The sequence below is a fragment of the Pleurodeles waltl genome, chromosome 6, assembly GCF_031143425.1.
Source record: "Pleurodeles waltl isolate 20211129_DDA chromosome 6, aPleWal1.hap1.20221129, whole genome shotgun sequence".
Taxonomy (NCBI): Eukaryota; Metazoa; Chordata; class Amphibia; order Caudata; family Salamandridae; genus Pleurodeles; species Pleurodeles waltl.
The window spans coordinates 1,613,135,905-1,613,162,017 of NC_090445.1; the positions used below are offsets into that span (position 1 = coordinate 1,613,135,905).

Genomic DNA, 26,113 nt, shown 5'->3' on the forward strand with positions numbered 1-26,113 from the left:
GTGTTTGTACAACAATTAAACAAACAGTGGTATTGAGGTTTTAAGAAGGGTAACTGTGAGCACCCAGTGCTGTGTGAATTCAAACATGGGCTAGTGACCATAAATAAAGTCATGATACATTTCAGGCTCTTTCGTATGCTCTGCTTATTTCGACAAGGGCTTTACATTAGATTATAACCCCTGTAAGAAATACACATATCCCTTACATCTAGATACATTTGTGATGATTTTCCATCATCTGTACCCTATTTTAGACATTCTTTATGTTTTGTCATACAGAGCTCGTAGGAATCGTTTAGATCAGTGGTTCCCAACCTTTTGACTTCTGTGGACCCCCACTTTATTGTCACTGGAGCCCGGGGACCCCCACTAAATCTTTTTTGGAGTCTGGGGACCCCCCACTGATTCTTTAATATTTCTAAGCAGTTGCAGACCCCCTGAAGAGGCTTCGCGGACCCCCAGGGGTCCCCAGACCACAGGTTGGGAACCACTGATTTAGATGCCTTGCACAGTACAACCCTTGCAATGATACTAAGCCATTGTGAAAGCTGATGGTCAAGATAGCTGGCAAAGATTGCCATCCATTCATGCATGGACATAGTAAGGTCTAAAGGGTTTCATTCTGTGTTATGTATGATACAAATATTATGCAGACAGGCTTTAGCTTTGTAATGAAGTCATTGCTTTCGTTGCTTTGTTGATTGCATACATTTTAGGGTGATTCTCTACTAATTGGATGTATATTTCAATGAATTGGCAACAATACTTAGTGCAAACAGTTGGGCTGTCAAGCCAGACCTAAAAGGTGGAAAGTGGTGATACAGCATAATCTAGGCCTGGATGGAACTCTCCGAGTTTCACTCTCTGGACTCGGCGGAGTTACATAAAAACTCAGCAAGATTGTGCAGAGTTCTGTGAGCAGTGGAATTTTGGTACATTGCGCTGCTATTGCTGATTTCTAGCATTGGGAGCATGTTCCGTGCTGTAAAATCAGCGCAAATGGCACCATGCAGTATGCCACAGGGTGCTGCTTCTTCTTGCTACTCAAGTAAATTTTCTACTGGAGTGGTAGCTTTTTCAACGCAAGTCAGCTGTGACTGATCGCATTGAGAAATTGCACCGGGAGGTGTTCTACCGCTGGAAAATTACGATGGGGAATGCAAATTCTCAGTCATGCTAACCAACTTAACACTGGTGAGCTGTGCATGAGAAAAAAACTCCACCACACAGCAATTGGTGGAGTTTTGCCAGAACTCCAAGCAGAGTGCGCAAAACTCCGCAAACTCTGCTGGCGTAGCAGACTTGTTTGCCTACCGCTACATATATCGAGAATGGCTTAACATTTCAGCAGAAATAAGCCAGTGCCCAGCCTAAATCAACAATGGAAATTGTAATTAGAAAGCGGTCGGCTGCCATTTACTTTTATATGGAAACTGGCACAGGCAAAAGTACTATAGGTACCAATAGCAGCTGTTATCAAGTTTGCAATTAATGTTTATGAAGGTCAACACAAATGCCATGGAAAAGATCTCATAGTACGAGGGCAGCCTTTGAGAGAGTCGATGTTTTAGGAGACTAATTCATGGAGTGGTGTGTCTGCTTTGATCACTTGAGCAACAATAAATTACTGTACAAACAAAACAGTAACACCTTTGTGAATACACCTTTAGTGATAGTAACTTATTTGTTAGTAAAAAAAAAGGAGACAGACCAAGTGAGGAATAAAAGGATACAGCACAAGAATGGGTGCAAAGCAGTAGAGTGACCGAGTAATTTAGTCAGTATTCTAATATATTTTAATGGATTTCTAAAATCATAGTATTATGGTCTTACCTTTGATGTTCCCTCTGCGGAGGCATCCCGGGTCATCCTGGAAAAATTAGAAATAAGTTTAGCACCATGAACGCATCATTTCAGGCTTTCAGCAGAAAATCTAATCAATTCATAAGTGATTGCGTTGAAGTGTGGGCTCCCGATCATGTCAGTTTTAAGAAGAAACAATGCAGCGGGCCATTGAATGCTGAGGGAAACTAATTTACATACTCCATATAGTACCAACTGTGGAGTGATGCTAAACAGAACTGATCCGGGGATTCTGGAATAGGCTATTCTTTGCCCACAACCAGGTCTTTGGTTTGGATACTCATGAGTTTGGGAGTAGATCAAACGGAAAAGGAACTATGGTTCATAGACAGGGAATGCAGATATGAAGATAAATAGAAAAGACGAGAGGGAACATGAAGGCTCTCAAGCTTGTCCCATAGAATTGAACCAGGCCATTCCTATTCATGGGGGGAGGTGGACATACTGTAGGACGCCTTTAGTACCTAGATTGGATATCTTTTTGTTACCGTTAGGTCAGTAGCCTGTGCCTTTTACATTTGTATGAATTTTGTTAATTTCATATTTTTTAGCACAGCCAACTTTCCAAGAAGACATAGTTGTTTGCTCTATACATTTTATCAGCCATTTGTACACAATGGACTTTGTGCCTTGTTCAAGGCTGTCATGTATAGTACATGATATACTAACTCGTATTGCCACTCCAGGACCTCAGGAGTCAGTCCCCATTTTCTAGACACATCAGTACATCAGGCCTTCTCTTAGAACTCTGTATGGTTTATTATATAAACAACACATAAGCCTAAAGGAGGCAGAGGGCATTCCAGTCTTGGCCATTCTGGGATGCACATGATTCCACAGATAGCACTGCTGATCCTGGTGCTGACACTTCAGCTTCCTGAGAATATTGCCATCCAGACAACAGCCAAACCGTTGCCATTCTACTCAGGTACGTGGTTGGTGTTGGAGTTACTCCTTTTCATTGAGCCAGGCAGATGGGTTACCACCACTATGCTCCCTTATCTAGACATAGACATAGGGTGTAAGCAGGAATCTCTAGGGTTTCTAGAATCATACAAAATGGTTGGGTTGTTTATCTACTTTACACTGGTTGTAATGATGATGCCCATACTATGTTTCATCTGCCTCATTATTGCAGCTCATGTTTCTTATACTAGGATGCAATTCTTTCAATAAATACATTGAAATCCGGTTTGCATCTTGTGTCCTACCTTGGCATGTGTGAGTCACTGAGTAACTGAGCAAAAGGGGGTCACCCTCTACATGCAGTCTTATTATCATAATGGAAACCACATGACATGGGGCTACCAACATTGGTTGGGTACAAATTTAATGGCTATCTCTCGCATGCCAAAGGTGCCCTAATCACCTTTATACAAAGACGTTTGTGGTATTAGGGAAAAATTCTTCTCGGCTAAATAGGTAGGACCTATCTTAGTCTGTAGGTTGCTCAGGCTTGAACCTTAAAAAGATACCACAATTTTGTGCTTCTCTCTCTGAATTTTACCTGTTACATATATCGTAATTCCAGTAAATTGTAGACAGACCGTCACTCAATATTAACTTGCTAATGGGCTTGCTAATGGGGTGGAGATGTTACATTTGTGGTAGAAGCACACAATGAGTACAGAACAGAAAGTTTCTATTTATGGGTCACATTTCCTGCAGTGGACACAAACCCCTTTCATACATACCGTAGCAAATCCACCTGAACAGTAGAGAGCTTATCAATAACTAGAAACACCATTATTATATCAAGAAAACCACAACTGGTTTCAAGGCACTCTCCCACATGTGGTTGCTAATGTTATACTACAACCCCTCAGTAATGATAAGGCCTCATGGCCATTACTAGCTCCCTACACACTAATTCCAAACATACAAAATTTACAGACAGTGGATCTGCACTCACAATATAATAATCTAATTAAAATATATAGATGCTTACTTAATTTGTAATGTAGATTTTGAACACCGTCCCAGCAAGGGCTGCTCAACAATTGGCTACACCAGCAATAAACCTGGTAACTATTAACTAAATTAAGGGTAAGGTTCCCACCACACATGAAGAAATTCTCTTTTGGATTGCACAGAAACAAATCAGCTGTAAGCAGTGTTTCCCCATACAGGACCCCAAGTCAAACACAGAATTCTCATAATATGGTATATGCCATTTAGAATGGTTCCCTCCATAGATGACTGTGCCAGTTGGGGCACAGTATTTGCTGTAACTTAAACTACGACACATGGTATGCCAGCACTGCAAATTTACTCAATATGTTGAAACAAATTCAAAATGAACACACGGCAGCCTCAGCCTCTGATATTGGGATGGAATTGATGGGCAATTTTGACCCAGTCTCCTCAATTATTTTAAGTAACATTAATGGGGAAGAAGCTGCATTGGCAATTTGCCATTGCTGAAATGTTCCTCAGATAGACCAGGAATACAAGCTGCCAAAGATTATTGCAGAGACTTACACTAATATAGGCAGGGATAGTTTGGGAGCCATACCAACTCAGCCATAGCTTAAAGGTAATTCCTAAAAGCATCATACCAAGCAAGTGCAGGAGGGTACTAAAAAACGCAGGGACAAATAAAAATCTAATAAAGATAAAGTAAAACAATGAAGAGAACCTCCGCATTCCGAGACTTCTGAGAAACTACAATCTTAAAAATCATGACAATTTAAATCAACCAGACAGGTATCAGCATTCTGATATACGTTCTTCTCATACCTTTCAGAACTCATCCAACAAATGAACCGAGAGAGGTGAGCAGTCAGAATACAGAAATGATTATGTGAAACTAAAAAAGGACTCACAAACCTCATCTGACGTCTTGATAAAAAAGGAAGAGAATTCGCCACATCACAAACCTCAATTTGAAAAGAAGAAGGTTGTGGCACTTTTGGGCTAAGTATGTCTCACATATTGAGGACCCTACAGAAGAACAGGATGTGGGGAGTGACTCTGCTACAGAGTGTGGCAGAGGTCACAATAGTTCACCAGAATCTTCAAGAGCATCTCGAGGTGACAGCAACTAACAACTACCTTGAATTCGAAACACCAGACAGGGTCTTTGCCCCACCTAACAGGATTTATAAATGAAAAATTCAAATTGAGGGGGACATTGAGTGCACAATCAAAGTAGTTTTCTGGGAAAGATTAAAGCTAAACTATGACATACTTCTGGCAGAAAAATACTGGCCGCCAGAGTTTGTCCGAATGTTCCCAACAAGGTGAAGATGTCATTTTGCCTTCTTTTTTGGTCCTAGTTCTAGAACCAGTGAAGAAAGCCTATGCTGCAGATTGGTTTCTGGCACAGGCTCCAGCGCTGTACCACATGGGTTGGTATAGGGATTCTCCTTATTACATCATACCGATAAGGTCCAATCCACAAGTACAAACTCAGCACCAAATAAAACGTGATACTCAAGCCTCAGTGAGGGAAATCCTATCACAACTTGAGTACCAGAGAGTAATTGCTGTGTATCAGCTATGAATAACCCCTTGTTTCCCACAGTTGAGCCAGACCATTCTTCTAGAATAGTCTAACATTACAGACATTTAAAGTCACACACGCACACTTGCTAGTCAAAATTCACATAGCACCTCTCTTGTGAACAACATTGTATGCAAAAAATACGAAACAGCCCTGGATATCTCCAACAGGTTTTTCTGCCAAAATCTAGCACTTGAAAGCCAGAATTTAAGCACATTCTCCACATTAGGCTGACAGGGTCGTTTTTGCCGACTTCCCCAAGGGATTAAGAGCAATCCAGGATTGTTCTCAGCTCCTGTGACATCTATATTACAAGGTACTGATCCGGAGACGTTATCCTATGTTGATGACATTTATCTGACAGATAATGACCTCAACATATATCTGGCCAGGGTAGATCGCATTGTACTGGGATTTGCTGATAATGCCTACAAATTCATCTTTAAGAAAACTAAAATTGTTTTCCTCAGTGTCCTGTGAGCTTTCAAATTAGGAAAAAGGTCTGGCACCACAGTTCTTAGAGAAGTGTGTACAACTACAAGCACTAAAAAATATTAAGAAACTACAATCCTTGTTAGGATTCTCTAACTTTGGCAGAATATACATTCCACATTATGCTTGGTGCATAAAACCACTTTATAATTTGATCCATCATGATTTCTCAAGCAAACAGTGGACGCCAAAACATATATAAATTCTTAGATCATTACAAACTGACATGTTAGAAGCCTAACACTTACACACATTTGAAAACAAAAAAAATTTGGTAGTTCAGGCCATTCCGGATGCCACGGGATTCACATATGTCACATTCAATGAAGATGACACGGTACCCATGGTGTACAAATCACACTTATACTCTGTTAGAAATGGGTGTTTGGTTGGCAGTCAGGTTACCCCCTGTCCAAGCAAGGACCCTCCCTCTAGTCAGGGTAAAGGAGAATCACACTCAGTTAACCCCCACTCCCCCCTTCATAGCCTGGCACAAGCAGGCAGGCTTAACTCAGAGACAATGTGTTAAGTACTTGTACAAACACACACTAATACAGTGGACCACTACAAAAGACCACAACACAGGTTTAGAAAAATAGTAAATATTTTATCTAAATAAACAAGATTGGATATGATAAAAATCCCCAATATACAGTTGAAAATACAAACTTAACACTTAAAAACAAGAAAACAGTGCCTTGAGGCACAAATACTGCAAGTTGGTATGCGCAATCTTGACAGAGTCGTTTCCTACAATGTGACCCAATGGCACCTTTTACGAAGCCATTCGACCCATAGGTACAGTACCTTAAGAAACCAGTAGAAAACAGGCCGCTGCACGGAGTCGGGGAGAGCGGCTTCGCTGGGTCCAATGTGGCCTCGGTTCCGGTGCCATGGGGCTGAAGGACAGCAGTGTCGCGCAGTCACGTCGGGTCTTCACTACAGAGCAGTGGAGGTGAAGCGGTGTCAGATGCAAAGTCGGTCCCTTGGTTCCAGCAGTGGCGAAGTCCGGTTGAGTCACAATGCTGTGATGAGGTCACAGGGCCGCAGGCGCTGTGGTGGTGTTGGATCATCATGGACGTTGGACTTACGACACTTTGGTGTCAGCAAAGTCAGGCAGGATCAGCAGCTGCAGCGACGTGAGGCCTACAGGGTCGTCAGACTTCTGCGAGGTCCACGGCCTCAGGGCATGCAGCGTCGTGGTTCTGGGCAGCGGCGTCCCTTGCAAAGTCGCATGGCATTGTCTGGCATCGTTAGACTGGTTTTTCTCCAGGAATTCACTTCCAGGGGTCCAGGAACTTGAATGGTACCCTCTGGCAAGCTAGAGTCCACAGCATATAGACTCAGGTCTGGTTGGTGAAGCCGTTGCTGTCCCTGAGGCTTCAAAACAGGAGGCAAGAGCTACTCAAAGCCCTTAAAGTTACCTCTCAAGCAGGAATGCAACAAAGTCCAGTCTCTGTCTCCTTGCACATACAGGCAGAAGCAGCAACTGCAGGAAAGCCCAACACAGCACAGTCACAGGCCAGGGCAGCACTTCTCCTCAGCTCTTCATCTCTTCTCCAGGTAGAGGTTCCTCTTGAATCCTTGAAGTAATCTAAAGTCTGGGGTTTTGGGTCCAATACTTATACCCATTTCTGCCTTTGAAGCTGGCAAACTTCAAAATAAAGTCTCAAGCGTCTGTAAGATACTTTCTTGTCCAGGTCAGGCCCCAGCCACCCATCAGGAGGTTAAAGACTGCATTGTGTGAGGGCAGGCACAGCCCATTCAGGTGTGAGTGACCACTCCTCCCCTCCCTTTCAGCACAGATGGCTCATCAGGATATGCAGGCCACACCACCATCCCCCTTTCTGTCACTGTCTAGAGAGAGGTTCCAAACAGCCCAACTGTCAAACTGACCCAGACAGGGAATCCACAAACAGGAAGAGTCACAGTATGGTTTAAGCAAGAAAATGCTCATCTAAAAGTCTCATTTTCAAACACACAATCTACAAATTAACTTCACTAAAAGATGTATTTTTACATTGTGAGCTCAGAGACCCTAAACTCCAAATTTCTATCTGCTCCCAATGGGAATCTGTACTTTAATAACATTTAAAGGCAGCCCCCATGTTAATCTATGAGAGAGATAGGCCTTGCACAGTGAAAACCACATTTGGCAGTATTTCACTGTCAGGACATGTACAACACATAAGTACATGTCCCGCCTTTAACATACACTGCACCCTGTCCATGGAAATACCTAGGGCCTACCTTAGGTGTGCCTTACATGCATAAAAAGGGAAGGTTTAGGCCTGGCAAGTAGGTACACTTGCCAAGTCGAATTGGAAGTGCAAGATGGCACACACACACACACACTGCAGTGGCAGGTCTGAGACATGTTTACAGGGCTACTCATGTGGGTGGCACAATCAGTGCAGCAGGCCCACTAGTAGCATTTGATTTACAGGTCCTGGGCACCTCTAGTGCACTGTACTAGGGACTTACTAGTAAATCAAATATGCCAATCATGCAAGTCCAATTACACATTCATTTTTCATAGGAGCACTTGCACTTTAGCACTGGATAGCAGTGGTAAAGTGCCCAGAGTAGCAAAAACAGAGTCCAACACACATTAACAACCTGGGAAACAGAGGCAAAAAGTTAGGGGAGACCATGCCAAGGATACCAAGTCTAACATACTTCAATGCTGTAATGCGTTTTGCACCAACAGAAGAAATACTGACTCTAGTTCAGATAATGGTCATCAAGGCGAGACCACTTACCAAGGGTAAGTGCATTATTGTCATTACGCCGATCCCAGCCCTTGATGCTGTTACCAAAGTTAGCAATCCAAATGGTAAAGCATCACATCCATGTTGGATAGAGTGGGCTATCTCCTTTATTCCCACTAATGTTGATTATGTTTTTGATCCATAACTTCAGACCCAAGAATTTCTCCAATACGAACTGGAGTACACCATGCCACTAATGTCATGCCTCTTGACCACTATCGAATCATCATTTATACTGATGGTTCATCTCAACCAGGTGTAGGTTCCAAACACCAATACTCTGTGGCTTGGGTGGACGTTTGTGGAGTTATGAGGGATGGCAATTTCCACCTCTACAGACCTACACACAGTCCCTAGGAGATTTCACAGTACAACTTGCTGAGCTTAAGGCATTGTTTTTGACACTGGAACATACGGATCCTGAACTTCCAACTCTTATTGTGTGTGATTTGTATTATTGTGTCCAGTCCTTCAATGAAAGCTTGTATTACTGATGCCTTAATGGGTTCAGAGGTTCCAAAGGAAACACCATAAAACATATTTTTTTGTGGCTGAAAGTGGCAGGTCTTAAAGACAAACTGCCATGGTTTCATGTAATACATACACTGGGCCATCAACGTGTTGGTATACACGATATAGGAAATACGTTGGCTGATGAAGCTGCCAAATGTGGAGGTGCTATGGCATCTGTTTCTGCAATAGCTCATTCTCATACGAGAGTAGATGATGACATCTTGACCATTGTGAATGATTTGCTGATGGCAAGCCTCTTCCAAAAGTATACCTTACCGAACAGTCCTACCACTTAAGAGCCCAAAAAATTCCCTTTATTACAATAACAGAGGTGGGTGATAGTGTGATTCCCAACCAAGATCATAGGCTAGAACTGATCAAAGCAGCTCATGAGGGTGTTGTTTCTGCCCATGCTGGTGTAGCAGCTACAATCTCTCTTCTACAAAAATGTTATCAGTGGCATGGTCTATACAACTAGGCCAAGCAGTATGTCCTTAGCTGTGACATCTGTCAACAAATTAAAGGTTCCATCGTCAAACGCCCACTGCAGACACCCCTCTTATTAGCAAATAAGCCTATTTAGTGTGTATACCTGGACCACAGTGGTCCCTTAAATTCAGAAGTTGCATACAAATATGTTCTACTTGCAGTAGTCTCTTGCTCCAGATTCCTATGGGTGTAGCCACAACAACCGGCTGACACTCAAACTATTAATAAAGATTTGCAAGTCTTTATTGGGACATACACAGTCACAGCATTCCAGAAGGACCAGGGCCCTGCTTTTGCCTCTAGGGCATACAGGGAGGCAGTTGAAATGATGGGTGTTGAGGTGCATTATTCTAGCCGCTATCATCCAGAGGGAAATCTGATTGTGGAAAGGAAAAAAACAGGACTTAAAGCAATCCTTAGCAGCTAGCGTACTAGGCTCAGGTCGTAGTTGGATACATCACTTGTGTGGAGTCCATAGAGCATGAAATAATCTGACGAGAAGATCTTTGGTAGGATGTACCCCTAAGAAGTCCTGCTGGCATGCCTATGCACTTCCCAAATCTTGATGGTCCTGGTGCGGTGGAAGCAGAAACACCTTTTGACAAATGAACTGTCATGCAGGAATTACAACAGTTCAGTAATGAACACTCATCAGCACAGGCCAACACCTTGGGAATGAGGGATTCACCAACATCCACAGGATGGATTTCAGAAGTTATAGATCTGGTTTGAGAAAAGATACCTATGAAGAAAGAATATGGCCCATCCTACCGGGCACCAGTGCCGGTTTTGGAATATAAGGTACAAGAACTGTTATTCTACCACCACTGCCTGGCTCCAAAGACAACTGCTTTGTCTCCATTTATCACATAAAGTTGCAATGTGTGGCTGATCTCACACAGTAGACCGCAAGGATTCCTAGGTAGCTCCTTTGCCTCCCTCACTACCCGACAGGAGATACATCTGCAAGCATTAAACAATGCTGAAATTCTTTCCCCTGGGGTTGTAGAGGGCAGAGAAGGAACTTTTGTTGATTTCAGTTACATCAACAAGAAATGTCCAAAATGATACTTTGCAATTTACAAACGCAACACAAACAGATGGGATTGTCTACAATGAACCCCCTTTGGATACATCTACCAGCTCTCTTTCACCTGCACTGGTTCGAGTTTTTGCACAGACTGCTTCTGGTTATTTTGCCGACACATAATTTTTCTTCATCTGCTTTAGCACCAGCTATTCCACGAGTAGATGGTATCCGTAAGCTTTTTAATAGGCTTAAATGCAACTATTTGATTTGTCCAAAGTACTATCTGTGGATTATATTAGCATTTCATACCTTCCTTCTTTGGATTGGATTTGTTATCGCCTTTTTTCTGCTTGTATATGGCCATTATCTTCCTCAATGCTCAACTCTGGAACTGGTGGGGGAGGTTTTAAAGTCTTATTTGTCTTACCACAAAGTGCGAATACACTTGTCCTGTGTGAACATTTCTGCAGTTCCAGTTCCTGATGTGATTGTTTGGGATAAAGTACCTTTTAATGTATTTGGACCATCGGAAATGATACACAGTCCATACGTTTAAAAAATTTATATGAATGATGTTATTACACCTGGGGTTGTTTCTGATGAGTGGGATGTTAAAACAGTTGATTTTATGCTTTCTGAGCTTGAATACTGTACTGTGTTTGAAAGATAAAATGTATTTAGGAACACTGCAGATTAGAGGGAAATATTCTGTTATCATTATTATGGACACCATGTTTTACATCAAGCTAATACTCAGAGAATAGTTTTTAGCTACACACAATGGGAACATTGTCTGACTCCACCAGTGGGAAGTTCCAAAACATATGTAGATGTACATATTTATGGGCATGATGTCACAAATGCTGAATCATATTACTTCAAATTACCTACATCAAAAGTGAGGAAGATATTGCTAACCAATACTAAATTAATTTATTCAGACTCATCTGTTTCCCAGTTAGCCATCCAAGGATATAAATATTGGGAAAAGACAATTGATTTAAAAACTATTTGGGGAATGAAAGATTGACAAATACAAGTAATGGAAGCTTTATTTAGAGCCATTGCAAATGATTTCCTTGAATTACACTGCTCATCAAACAACTTGCCTCGGGTTAGCAAAGGTAAAAGAAATTATTTGCCCAGTATTCTCTCTATAGCTTAATATGACAAATGGCAGAAAATTGTGAATGTTCAGAAGACCAGTTGAATGGAATGGTTCAGAACGGTACCTGTGATTCATCACATTCAGGTTTCAAGGGGGGGGGGAGGGGTTATTGTGGCCACTGGACACAAATGGTTGTCATGCATGTTTTATCAATTCCACGCTGGGTTTTAGAGTGAGCAGACCAGACTCATGTTACATCATCACACAGCATTCAGGTACCGTCACCACATACAGCATGGGTAAATTGTGTCAACAATCGTTCCAATCTTCTATATTAACAGCTGTAAAAGAACACCTCTCTTGCCTTGCTGAAGATATAGACTTACAAGATATCTTGTTAGGTCCCAGAAAATCACAAAAGATTTCTATATGCAATATATAACAACATTTTGAAGCTTTCACAAATGGAAGCTGCTGCTCGTTCAAGACAAATAGATAAGGAAAACTTAGAGTAAGGCTCAGTCATTCTTGATAATGGCTTAAACACAATGTCCACTCATATATACACATTAGACAACATTGTTTCCTCTGCTATTGACATTATTCAAAACAATATGTCATTTTTGCAACATGGGCAAAGTCAGCTTAGGTCCATTAGGCAGCTGAGTTGGACTCTACAAGTTCTGAAATCCGGCCACATGGCTTTGTAAGCACCTGAACTCTAAAGAGTTATTTGTCACATTCAACGTTACATGGAAACAACAAATAATGGCAAAAAAAGTAACTAATTATATCATGTTTAATATAGAAAAGTTGCCTTTTACAGTGGCTGAAACACTATCATCAGTATGGTTAATATATGAGTTGACATCCCTGCCAATATCAACATTCCTATTCACCTCATGTTTGAAACACTTTCCTGTTGGTAGGTTTGATCATTTAGGAGATAGTTACATCCATGAGATGTGGGAGCTGCCCTTTGATTTCAAATGTGAGTGGAGAAAAGGAGGTTTTTCTTAGCGGACGTGAATGTAAAACTTCTGTAAGGCATTCAAAGATTTGCAAACAGATGATGGTGTACTGCACTTGCAATGTGTTGCTTGCTAACTTAGCTTGGTACTTGAAGGGTTTTCACGTCTCTGTGATCCGCCTGGTATTTCAGTTACTCTTGAATGGGCATTACTTGATGCTGAGTGATCAAAGCTGTTGTGGAATGAGAGCAGGTGTTGCACATATGATTTTTGTTTCTCATATGGTGACCTATTGTGGAAATTTACTTTTCCCTCCCACACAAGATATAAAAGTAGCAAATTTCAGTAATGCCAGTTTTGACAAGCTGAGCAGACTTAAAGCACTATTGTTTCAAAAACAGGTGGGGCTCACAGCTGTCCGCAAGACATATGACCTGCAAACGGCAAGGTTATCAACTGAGATACAGTCCTTTTTAAGTACGAACTTTACAAGACACTTAGGTGAATTGGTGAGTCGCATTTTTAATGCATCTAACACCCAAGGGATGGTACCGTTTTTAAACTGTTGGGTCTGAATTTGTAAGCACATTCCAGACTGTTTTTGGAGTTATAACTTCAGCTATTCTCTCACCATTTTCAAGTGCTTTTGGGTGTTTTACAATTATTTTGACATTAATTGGCGGTATCCTGCTATCGCTATTTTTTATTTACAATGGCTGCCCCATCTCGACCAAGAGGAGGGATGGAGCTTCCACCAGCCCAACTGTCCCGTGAATGCATGATGCAGTACTTTGGAGTTGCACTGTTGGAAGAACTTGATGAGGCTTGGTCATTGTCATTGCGGGCAGTGTTCTGCTGTGTGCAATCTATTTTCCATTGCTTATGGTGCTCCTTTGAACACGCACTGGAAGTGTGTCTTGTGCAGCCACAAGTATTTTTGGTGGACATAAATCTGTTGATGTTCTCGATTAAGGTTCATTGACAGAGTTGTCCAATGAGATTGAGGTTGCTACGTGACACCTCTTATGAGCCAGCCTTCTTGGAACAATTCACTTTGGCTTCTGGTGCCCCATTATCTGGCACAGCATGAAAGTTTTTTCAAAATAAAATTTTTCAAATCGGACATCTTTTTGGCTTGCTCTGCTTGTCGAAATGGACGTCTTTTAAATTTATTTATAGTTTATATTCCTTTTATTAGCTGGAAGTTTTAGATATTTTACAGATTTTATGAGTGATGATACTAGTTTTTTAGGTACTAGACTCTGCACTCCTCTTCCAACAAGGGGCAGGTGTTGTACAAAGCCTTTAATACCTACGTTGGGCACCTTTATTTTAGCATTAGGCCCATAGCCTGTGTCTTTTACAGTTGTATATATTGTATTAATTTAATACTGTTTTAGCACAGCCAGCTTTTAGCTTGTTGTTTTTATATTTTAATCAGTTGCATCTTTCCAAGAAGACAGTCGTTGCGCTGCACATTTTATCAGACATTTGTACACAATGCACTTTGTGCCTTGTGCAAGGCTGTCATGTACAGTACATGATATACTAACTTGTATTGCCACCCAAGAAGCTCAGGAGTCAGTTCCCATTTTTAAGACACATCAGTGAGTCAGGCCCGTTCTTAGAACCCTGTATGGTTTATTATATAAACAACATGTAGGCCTAAGTGGGGCAGAAGGCATTCCAGTCATTGCCACCCTGGGACACACACCTTTTCACAGACAGTTTTGATGATCCTGCCACTGACTCTCCAGCTTCCCAACAGGATTGCCATCCAGAAAACCGGCAAACCTTTGCCATCATATCCATGTATGGGGTTGGGGTAACTCCTTTAGATTGGGACGGGCAGATGGGTTACCACCACTACGCGCTCATCTATAGACATAGACATAGGGTAGAGGCAGGTATCTCGAGGCTTTCTAGAATCATACAAAATGGTTGGGTTATTGATCTACTTTACACTGGTTGTAATGATGATTACCGTACTAGGTTTCATTTGCCTTATTATCATACCTCATGCTTCTTATACTGGGGTGTAATTGCTTCAATAAATGCATTACAATACAGTTTGCATCTTGTGTCCTGCCTTGGCATGTGTGAGTCACTGAGTAACAGAGCGAAAGGAGTATGATCTATTTACAAAACTTCCCTGAGGATTCAGAGTGTCAGGTTGCCACAAATCACCTCTTCCTTCCCAGGGTTGGGTGAGCCACTGCGGGCTTACCAGGTGGTAGGCTGACGGCTTCCAAACGGTGTGGAGATGACTCAGTTTCCCATTCTTGGTGGTCCTGACAACCTAAAAACGCAGCCTGATTATCATAATGTGAAACGCACAACCGAAATGGAGATTCAATATGTAGGGCCATCAATGCAAAGACACTTTCATCCACAGAGAAGAGAGACGTGGGGCCTCACTATGAATGGCCCCATAGATTTGGTATTTAAGGCTATAGTTTTAAAGGCACTTGAACACACAGAGGATGGAGCATGGACAATCATTAAAATTGGGTGAAATATAAGAACTTTTAAACCCATAGCAGGGGGTGTGGCGGTTCATTGCCTAGGACACACATTTTCTAAGAAACATGTAGAAGAGAATGAACATGGAGGGTGCTTAGCTAGAACCACTGGTGCAAAGATGCTTTGATATACAGAGGAATGGGGCACTTGGATTCAGTACTGTGGGACAAATGTAAAGAGACTTCCAGCCAAAAAAAAGGAAAGCCATGAAGTGTCATGACCTTGGGTTACACATCTAATTGCTCTTAAACCTGACAGACAAGGGAGAAGCATGAATACTCAACATATGACCACAGTTGTGAAGACTCTTTCAAACAAAACCAAGAGGAAATAGGGAGGTCCAACACTTTGGACCACAGGTGTAAATAATCTTCCACACACATGGGAGGGACGTGGAGGGACAACATGGAGATGAACAGTTTTGGCTCAAGCATGAAGAATTGTTCACCATCTGAGAATCAGCCACTAGCATAGATTGAGGTAGCTTCTTCCTCTGTTGGACCATAGTAAATTGGTGGAGCTGAGCTGATTACTAAAAGCACAGACTGAGGTAGTCCATTGAAATGTCTAATATGTGGACAGACTGGGGAATCTCTCTGCCATTGAGATACAGACAGATTATGGGGCAAGTCCTTCAATCTGAAGAGTGCACAATTTAGGAAGTTCACCATATGTCCTTACATTGCTCTAGTCTAGTGGTACTGTGAGTATTCTTGCATTGGTGAACACCATTACTTCCATGAGAAACCGTGTGATGGTGTAACCTAGCACCATTGTAAATGTCCTTGTAATTGTATGGCCTAATGGTGTTGTGTCTCTGCATACTCCGCACAGAACTCCTACTGGATAATGGTGCTGTGATAAATGAGACAGACATACTCACCCTACAGATGAAATCACCGCTGTCTCCCCAATCTGAGAGCTCGGAATCCACTTGGTCTCATCAACAGTGGTACGAGCATGTGGAAGGCGCCCTACGTCCTTCACTGTCATCATCAGATGCCGCGAAGACTTGAGGATCTTCACTGCCTCATCATGAGGAATGATAAGGAAGCTCTGTCCGTTGACCTCCAAGATTTGATCCCCAACCTAAATGAGAGTGATAAAATACCTTATTCATGGTATTGTATGTGTGCATTATGTTTTAATATTTTTACTGCACAATCAGAAGTGGTTTCAAAACGCAATTTACAAACACTATATAATTCAACTATACAATGGATAACATATAAACATGGTCCATCTAGGCCACCCTGGGGTTCTGGTCATAAAAAAACTACTTGAGCTTAGCAATCATGAGTTATTTGCATTTTATCAGAGTAATTCATTGCCATGTGAGCATGACGCCTTAGCGGAAACAAAATGATGATACACCTGTGTCTGTATATAGAGGCATGCAAGTCTACAGGAAGACAACGGGATTTCCTGGGACGCTGATGGCTATGAAAGGCTGGTGGTGGAGCACAGTCCGTCAAATTTCGGTTCTGAATGGCTCAAGCCATATCTTCTTTTTTGTTTAAAGGCTAGTGCATACACTACATTCCTCACACTTTAAGGGAAGTTGAGAGTTCTTGCCTGCGTTCGACCTTTTCTAACCTTCCTTGATATTTTTTTCCTCTATGAAATCATCACCCTGTGATGTGCGGAAGGTGGTCCATATTTTCACTGCTCAAGTATCTGGTTGCACACAAACTGTTCCCTCACACATAATGGCAGGTGTCTTCTGCCACCCCCCCAGGCTATGAGGGAATGGATTCTGGCAGTTGATTTCATAGTGATGAGACACAGGTATTTTTATCCTGGGAAAAGGTCTAAAGACGCCCTCATAGAAACATCTGTTAAACTACTCTTAACATCATTCTGCACAGAGGTGTGTGTATGTTCTATGTGTAGAAGTTTAAACTGCACAAAACTAACCAATGGAACATCCTAGAATTTAGAGTGTGGGGCCTGCATGCTGTCTCTGTGTGTTACTTGTCTGCGCGTATGTGTGATGTATTGATGTGGCATGAGACACTGTGTCAGCAGGACACAGTAGATGCTCTCCTCAAACTTGCCTTTGTGGGAGTGACACCCACAGACACTCTTCGTGGGGCTCCCACTTGCGAAACCCTGTAGACCATAGGAAGGGTAGACTAATCCACATTTGTATCCTGCCAGGCAAGAACTCTTCTAAAGGACAAATGACTGATCCCAAAAAGCTTGGCTGCCTGACAGATTGCCCTCCATCCCCAAGTTGCAAGCTACCCCATTTGGGCCCCAATTACGAGGTGGCAGACTTAGATTGTGGGGAGAAGGAATAATAACATTCGGGCCCAGAATTAACAGGTCTAAATCACCATGCGTAGTCTCCAGTCCGAGGGCAAACCTGCCTCCATTTGCCACCTGCGCTCAGCAGATGGCCAATGAGAGCAGAAGAGCTTTCATGGGAGGGGCTGGTCTGATCTTAGAGTCTGAGCCTAATGCAATGTTGTCTGGTTTTCCAAACAAGTAAATTTCGGCCAGGTGTTCTCGTACTTGGAAAATCTGAGTGTGGGAACACTGGGCCAGATATAATTGGATGGAGTGGTAGCCCACCCTGCAGATACAACTCCACCTAACTTGTTATTGAGGCATTGGTATGTCTGTACTCTGGCTTGTGAACATAATGCCCAATTACCTCATCCCTCATCCAACTATGTGAGCTGTCTAGAAGTAGAAAGATACCTAAACACGAAGTCTAGCATGTTTCTCATCCCTGTGCTCAGTTAGGCCCACCCACTCAGTGTGGGGAAGTCTAGGAAAAGGCGCCCTTCTCTGACTTGGTAGGCTTATGGAGTTTGAGCTGACAACAACTTTTTTGACCCTTATTTTCATTCAGCTAGTGTCTCCCAGAACTGGATAACAACTGGCTTTTGTACACCTATCTTATGTTTTTATCCATCTAGATTTCAGAACAATATTAAGAGCACCAACACTGAGAGATGACAGTCGGTTAATGTTTTATTCTAAGCCTGGGAAGAGATCTCTATATCTAAGATCTTGAGAAAACTTCCTGCTGTCTTAAATTTGTTTTTCACTACTGCAAGGCCTACCTCTCCAAGTCAAATTTAAAATTACAGTTTTGAAAATGCCACTTGTAGAAAGTTAGCATATTATTGCCTTAGCCATTTGGTGCCTGCAGTTTCACATGACTAGGTGTAGTTGACAGTTGGGGTTTGTGTATTTGTCCTAGACAGCCACGCACATTGGAGAGCTTGTCTGTGCCTGGATGGGCCATCACTGGCAGGATGGGAGGGATGAGCTGGACACAGCCCCAATTACACTTGAATAGGCTGTGTTCTGCCTCAACACAAAGGACTGTATACTCCCTGTAGTTAGTCCGGAGTCAGGGCCAGGAAGGCAGGGCACCTGTGCACTTCAAATGGATGGCTCTAGAAACTTCTTCCCACTTCCGAGGCACAAATGGGTATAAATACTGGACCTGAGACACCAGCTCTTCAGTACACTTCTGCACCTGTGGATACTCTGCCAGAAAGAAGGACTGCTGTGATGTGCTGCTGAAAGGATTGCCACTCTGCTGAACTTCTGCTCTGAAGGACTGCTGCCCCGCTCTGCAAACCCGCTGCCCTCTTGCCTGGGTGAGAAGGAATGGACTTGCATCTTTTGAACCAAGAGCCTACCCCTCCCCTACCTCCTCCCCCCAGAGTGATTCCAAGAGCTAGTTGGCTGGCCTTCTGTACTGAAGCCTCAGGGACACAACAGGCTTCTTACAACCTTGCACCTGAACTCCGGCTTTTGTAAGTCTTCCCTGCCCCTGCCAAGTGGTGCCACCCCTGTCCTGGACCCATGGAAGAGGGCTTAAGGTGCTCTACCAGCCTCTGTGGATACAGCTGAACCGATGCATCTTCTGTGCTCCACGGCACAACCCGTAGCAGAACAGACGCATCGCTGCTACTGTGTTGACTGGACCCGTCTCAAAGATACCCATAGCTGCCGCAGCCCGCAACTTCTTTGGGATGCGACTGTGTAACGAATGCTCAGCACAAGCCCTCACATCCCTCATCAATGTCAGCCTTGACAAAGACATTGGAATACACATTGCAGCTTCTCGGACCCACTGAATCACCCTGGCTGTGCGATGCATCCTCAGCACTGGACTTTGCATCATAAGCCATCACTGGAGGGATCCTTGATTATGATGCAGAACCCCACATTGCAGCCTCACCACATCTCGCAACTGATGCATTGCTTTGGATGTGCAACGCATCCTAAATGCAGATCCTTGAACACTTTGCAAACCAGGATTTAAGGTACTTTGTTTAGCAGGCCTAACTGGGTCCCTGTAGCCGTCTCGCGCTCCATCATGGTAGGCCTGAACTTGTGACTTTATCCCGGTCCAGCCGCCTAAATATCCACAGTTGGCGTTTGTGCTTTTTGGTAATATTTTCACTAATATCTTTAAAATTGCATGTTTCTGGTGGTACAGCTTGGATTTTTGTCATTTTGGTCTTGTTCTATTATTAAAGAAAGGTCAATTTTCTAACCTGGTGGGATCCTTTTTGTGTGGTGATTTCACTTTATTACTTTTTGAAGTGTTGCACACATACTTTACACTTTGTGTCTCAGTTAAGCCTGACTGCTCTCTGCCGAGCTACCAGAGAGCTGACCACAGGTTAATTTGGGGTTGGCTTGTGCCTTTCCCTGACAAGGATTGTGGTTGCTACTTGCCCAGGGCTCACACTCAAGACAACCAACAACCAAATTCCTTTAATTGACAATGTTTCATCATCTATAACAGCAATAAAGGATTTATATATGCAGCATAAGACAACTGACTTGCATCTTGAATCACTAATAAAGCTGGTATTAGGGTGGAGGAGGGGAAAATGCGATACCCATCCAGGATCAGAATTGATTTCAGTACCGGCGTCCATGGTTGACCAAACAGCCAACTTTTCTTCCCTGCGCATCCATTTCCATGATTATCTTATCTGAGAGGTCCTTCAAATAATTCCATTCAGGATGCTCACTGTACAAGAGTCTCTCTTGTGTGCAGTGCAAAATACTGTACTGTTGCTCCTTCTATAAAAATAAAGGCTTATACAACAGAAACAAAACAAGTGGATTGTCTCTTCAGTCATTAATAAAACTGTCACTGCACCAAGGCTGCAGTTCACTAATTCTAATAAAGGCCACACAGCACACGGATATAATCTAAGGTACTAAATTGAAACAATCCAAAATAAACTTTTTTATATTCATATTTTTACCTCAGTAATAAATAAAGCAGCAGTCAGTGACACTTACAGTATGGCAATAGGCCCAGGATGAGCTAAGCACTGTTTTCCTCAGTCCCTTGGTGCTGACTATTCAGACAGGATACAATAAATATGGGACTGCTCAGAATTATGGGACCAATCTATCACTGCTTCACTACAACTACCCTATTAGCATTGGTAGCGAGGCAAGAGATGCTTTGGTGCTCTGCATGCGGTTTGCAGTCTCAAGGCCTATGAACTCCCTCTTCTCACACGCAGTTAGCTATGGGTGTGGCTTGGCAGCATAGCCATAGCTTGTTTCATTGTGCCCACTATGATTACAGTGAGGTGCCCTGCAAAACATGCTACACATCTTCATAGCCTTGCCAAAAGCACTCTTCAGGGAGTGGGTCCGGAGTACATTCCGGAGTACATTCTCCAAATCTCCCCTCACCCCACCCCACCACTACCTGTTCAAGGCTGGTGAACATGCCCCATGAAACAGGGATTGTTTCACAATATTTTATGTGAAATACCTATACTCCTAGGGAAGATGCCTGACCCCAGTAGCAATATTCGAGCAGCAAAATATGTTGACGGAAAAGAGAAATCGGACCCATTGCCCAGCCCTCCTGTTTTTAATCCTGTGATAAGAAGACACCAGTAACAAACATTTTAGCTCCCCAACATACAATTTTAGTATAGGTCTGACAGTTTAATAAAGGCAGAACATTAATGTTGACATAAGTGACAAAGCTCTATCCAAACTACGAAACACATAATAAGAGACTGTACAACTAGTGCTTTCCCCAGTGCAAGATATGGGACCCATTAATGCAGCATACCACACTGGGTAGGTGAGTGTTCATCATTGTATAAAAGTAAACAAATGCATATTATTCCCGTATGAGTTTTGGCTCTTTCTTACAGCAATTTTGTACTTCTCATATGTTTATGGAAATCATACAACAATCTTTAACTCCTCCCACACCCCTTTAGTGAGTTAGCTAACTGTGCTGTATCTATCTTATATGTGTGAGACAATTATGTTATGTTACATCTGCTACTGCCACCTGTCTTTAACCTATTACATGTAGCATGGAAGACTGTGTTGCTACTATACATGTTGTAACTTTGTGTTTAGGAAGCTTGGTGAAAATGCCAAAATTATAAATCCCTTAGTTATTAGAAAAAGTCGAGGAAATAACTAAGGGATTTATGAATTTTGGTTAAACTTTAATTTTAAGCTGTGCAAATAAGGTGAGGTTACGGTACTTAGTAACTACGAATTCTATTTGTTAGATTAAAGAAATCCGATGGGAATATAATTTATCTTAAAACGTCCCAGCTTGAGTTTACGGTACAGGTCGATGGTGAAGCTTATCTTTGGAGGAGTTACGAACTATCGGTGCTCTGTATGTTTGAGAAACTCTGACTGACTAGAGATTTCCTAGTTTAATGATATAGTGAGTCCAATTATGTGACTTATTTGATCTATTAAAGAAAAAAAAATATATATATATATACATATAAATATATATATATATATTTTTTTTATGGGATCCTAAGGAATAAACTCGGATAGTGAAGTGATGACTAATGCATTCCTAGAGGGATGGATGCCCTACTCACAATTCATGTGAGGAAGCAATGGATACAGAGGAGACTCACACACTATAGGTGACAGACGTTGAAGTACATTTAAAAAAAAAAAAGGAATATACCGACCGAATGGTTAACTGATTCGGGTTTATTTCTCTAGATATAAGAAAATCTGGGGACCTCCCTGTAAAAGTATACATTTGAATTTGGAACTGTTATCTTTCCATAAACGGAACCTTATGGTTGAGCAACAATATAGGTAACATGCAGCACAGAAGATACCTGGAGCGACACATTATTAAGGTTGGACATTTTTGTCCTTATTTTTGATGATAGGTTTTTCCTCCTACCGTTGAGTCATGCTGAAGACCCGCTTTGGAGCCCGGAACTGGCCCTATTTTTGCCATTGGGTCGAAATGTCGATGATTATGGTTTAGCCTGGATTGGTTTATCAAGTCAATTTGAGGAAAATATTGACTAGGGGAACGTAACCCGGATGAAATGAGATTTACTTAATTGTGTAATGGTCAACCAACAGGTTTTTTTAGACTAAATTGTTTGTAGATATGTTGTAGACTTGTTGCTCATTTTTATGTCTCTAATCACGAGCACTTTACTTTTTCACCTTTTTCTGTCCTCTTTTTTGTTCTATTGTGGTAGGGAATTTAGATTGTTTTATAATTGTGCAAGGAATAATTAAAAATGTATATTTCCTTATATGGAGTAAATCATGTTTTTCTGGTTGTCTGATTATTTGTTATACTGCATGGTTAGAACATATTCTTACCTCTGTATGGATCATTAATTGAACATTGTCAGTGAGAAACTGTCTCCAGATGGGCCAATGTAGTTTTGTATTATGAGTTACCCAGGTCCTTCGGGTTACTATTGGGTTACCCTGTGTATATTGTAATATAAGGGGGAAGTTGTGCCATTTTAGAGAACAGCACATAGAATGCTGGGGTTTTAAGTCCCTGATGAAACGTTTAAAAGCAAAACTATAAGCCCCACAGTGAAACATACCACTGGTTGAAAAAAACGAACAGGTGATGGTACCATATATCCTAGCACCAAAGCACAAACTTGTGAAATGCAAAATAACATTTAGTTCCTGGCTTTCTGCTTTTTGTCTTGTAGGCAATCACAGGTAAAACAGCCAAGTGGGTGGGAGGGCACAGACAGCTTTCAGTTGCAAATGCCAGCATCTCTGTAACTGCTAATAGGCAAATATTAGCACTCCTTAGAAATCCAGGCTGTTTGCCACAAGAATGTGAGAGGCAGCAGTTAGCAGGGCCAATAGAATTATGCAATTTTGCGGCCACTGTTTTTCCACATGATTTTGGAGTGGCCACATTTGGCATATAATTTATCATCTGTTTCATAATCTGCAGATTTAGAAACAAAATGTGTTTCTAGCTCAAACGGATGAAAAATTACTAAAAAAGTGCCAACATCTGCTTGCATGTAGTGGAAGGTCCTTAGCAAAATGTCGTCGTCATTTATTTCGGCAGTATCAGTGGAAAGTACTTTTGTTTTGCACTGGTGTCTCGGAGCAGAAGCTTCTGCTTCTACACCCATTTCAATGACCAAGGTACTCCCATTGTACTCTTGAGTATGCAAGGGTATACCCCCACTTCACCAACAGAAGTAGCAAGAAGCGTGAGGGACCTGCCGCCCCCACTGCTTGCCGGTGCGCCCTGGGTTGACCTTTTCTCCCGCCCAAAAATTGATATGCTATCGTACCTTAAACGCTAACAACTATAAAAGCCATTCACACAAAGCCGTAAAGTTGACCTCTCGGGTCTTTTTCCCCCTTCTTCCTTTCCCTACCTCCAATTAGACCAACATTAGTGTCACTTGGAGTTGTATACCCTCCACTACGTGTTCTCCCTTCCTTCCCTCTTCCCTCCCCCACTCCTCCACTACCCTTGTCCTCCCACCTTTAACCCCTCCACCACCCTTCCAAGTTACAAGAAAGAAGGGGTTTAAGTTTATTGATTGATTGTTAATTGTATTGAACAGTGAAATGTAAAAAGGAAATACGCTTTAACAAGTAAATGAGCACAATTTACTAAATAAGGAACAAAAAGATTAATAACAATAAAAGTAACAAACAATGAGTAAAAAGCAAAATATAGTATAAAAACGAAATGTGCAACAAATGCGGAAATGCAATATGAACAAGCATGTAACTGTATAACAACAAAAATAATATTCAAAAAAAAAAATTGAGTATGCAAGGGTATCTTAGTCTTGCAGCCAAGGTTCACTCTAGAAAAGGGTAATAGATGTGAGACAAAGTTGATAAAACTATCACATAAAATGAACTCAGATGACCAATCAGGTCTGCCAAATTAAAATAAATATGCATTATCAAATAAGTAAAATACAATACAAAATATGCACATGTTTGAAAACAAGATGCTCCCATTCCTCCCATTGTGAAGATACAATCCCATACAATTTTATATCAACCAGATGAGGTTGAAGTCACTAGACTTTGTTACCTTGTGGGACCGAATTTGTGAGCACTTCGCATTCTTTGGAAAGTTTGCAGTCCCTGGTCTTTCCTATTCGCTGTGTTTCTCAATGTCTATAGGTGACAGAAAATATGTCACAAGTGTATCCATTGTGCATCACTGTGCCTATCCTTTGCTTTATTTTTTCAGTGCCCAGGATGCCAGCTAGGGCAGCCTTTTGGGTTTGAGAGCATGCACCTGAGAACATAACAGAAATCTAAATACGCCCAAATATAGATGGTCATGGTTGGAATGCATTGGAAAGGCACTCATGCGACATAGAGCATCCTCTGCTCAGAATATATTCCACCTGTTACTGCTGATCACCAAAAGTTAGGCTTACAGTCATATTGCCCCTTTAAACTAGAATATCAGAAGGCTGGTACATCATAGCTGGGGAAATATAAAGGATTCCAGAATCACACATGCAGGAGAGTAGGAAAGCTCTTGTGTCAGATTGAGATGGAAAAAGATTGATATTGGATCCCATAATTCAGGGCCTGTAAAGGGGCGGTGCTGGCTCATCACCAAACACAGTCCTTTCATGGTCCAGGAATGGACATGACTCCTTGATGACAGAGGTCTTCACAATTTTATCCTTGGTTCAGATAGCTCAATATCAATTCATAAACCTTAGGACTCCATGCCAGAAGCTGCCACTCAAGTTTTCAGCCACTCAGGGATCAGTCAGATGGGCCTTGCACTTGCTCTCATTGCAAAGGAGCTCCTCTCTTCTCCAATGAAGAACATTCTTCCAAGCAGAGAGCGGGAGATTCCACGGAATTCTGCAAACAGGCAGAAACTCTCGTTGATATTTAGCGCAGGAGCGATGGCGGCGCTGAATATCAGCACAACCTCCACCAAGCGGTGTGCAAGACCACATGGCCATTCAAGTGGATTTTGCTGTCACTTGAGTAGAAAATCTACTTGAGCGGCAGCAAATCTACTCATACGACAGCCCTCTGTGACTGCTTGCGAACCTCTGTGTCCCCCACATAAGAAAAATCATCTTAGGGGACCCTAAATTTAGCTTGTGATTGCCAGGTTGCATATATTTGAGACTCAGAGTAGACAAATTCTGCCACAGGACGATTGGTGTAATTTGGGCAGGACGCTGCGTTAAGGAGTAATACAGAGTAGCCAAAATTACACAGGTGGAATAGGATATTTCTCCTCCTCTTAATAGCCTTAACAATATACGCTGGCAATTAAAATCTCATATAATCAGCTCTCAGTTGATATGTTTAAAAGGAAACTGTCCACTCACAACACAACATCACATGAATTTGTAAAGTGCTTTTTCATCGTGAAAGCAGTGTTGTGTGGATGGTAGCATTTATAGATGGTAGCATTGTGTGGGTGTAGCATTTATAGGTGGTAGCATTGTGTGGGTGTAGCATTTATAGGTGGTAGCATTGTGTGGGTGTAGCATTTATAGTGCTACAGCATTTAGGACTCATTTCATCAACCTGAGAGGGAAGAAAGGT

At 42.0% G+C, this 26,113-nt stretch overlaps 1 protein-coding gene across 1 annotated transcript in view; it reads right to left on the bottom strand.

Moving 5' to 3' along the window:
* WHRN (whirlin) overlaps window positions 1-26,113 on the bottom strand; it is a 618,751-nt gene that overhangs the window by 231,600 nt on the left and 361,038 nt on the right. The window contains exons 4-5 of the mRNA XM_069241507.1: window positions 16,149-16,354; window positions 1,834-1,870 (exon numbers count right to left, since the gene is read on the bottom strand). Of these exons, the coding sequence (XP_069097608.1) occupies window positions 1,834-1,870; window positions 16,149-16,354 (243 nt within the window). The remainder of the gene's footprint in view (window positions 1-1,833; window positions 1,871-16,148; window positions 16,355-26,113) is intronic.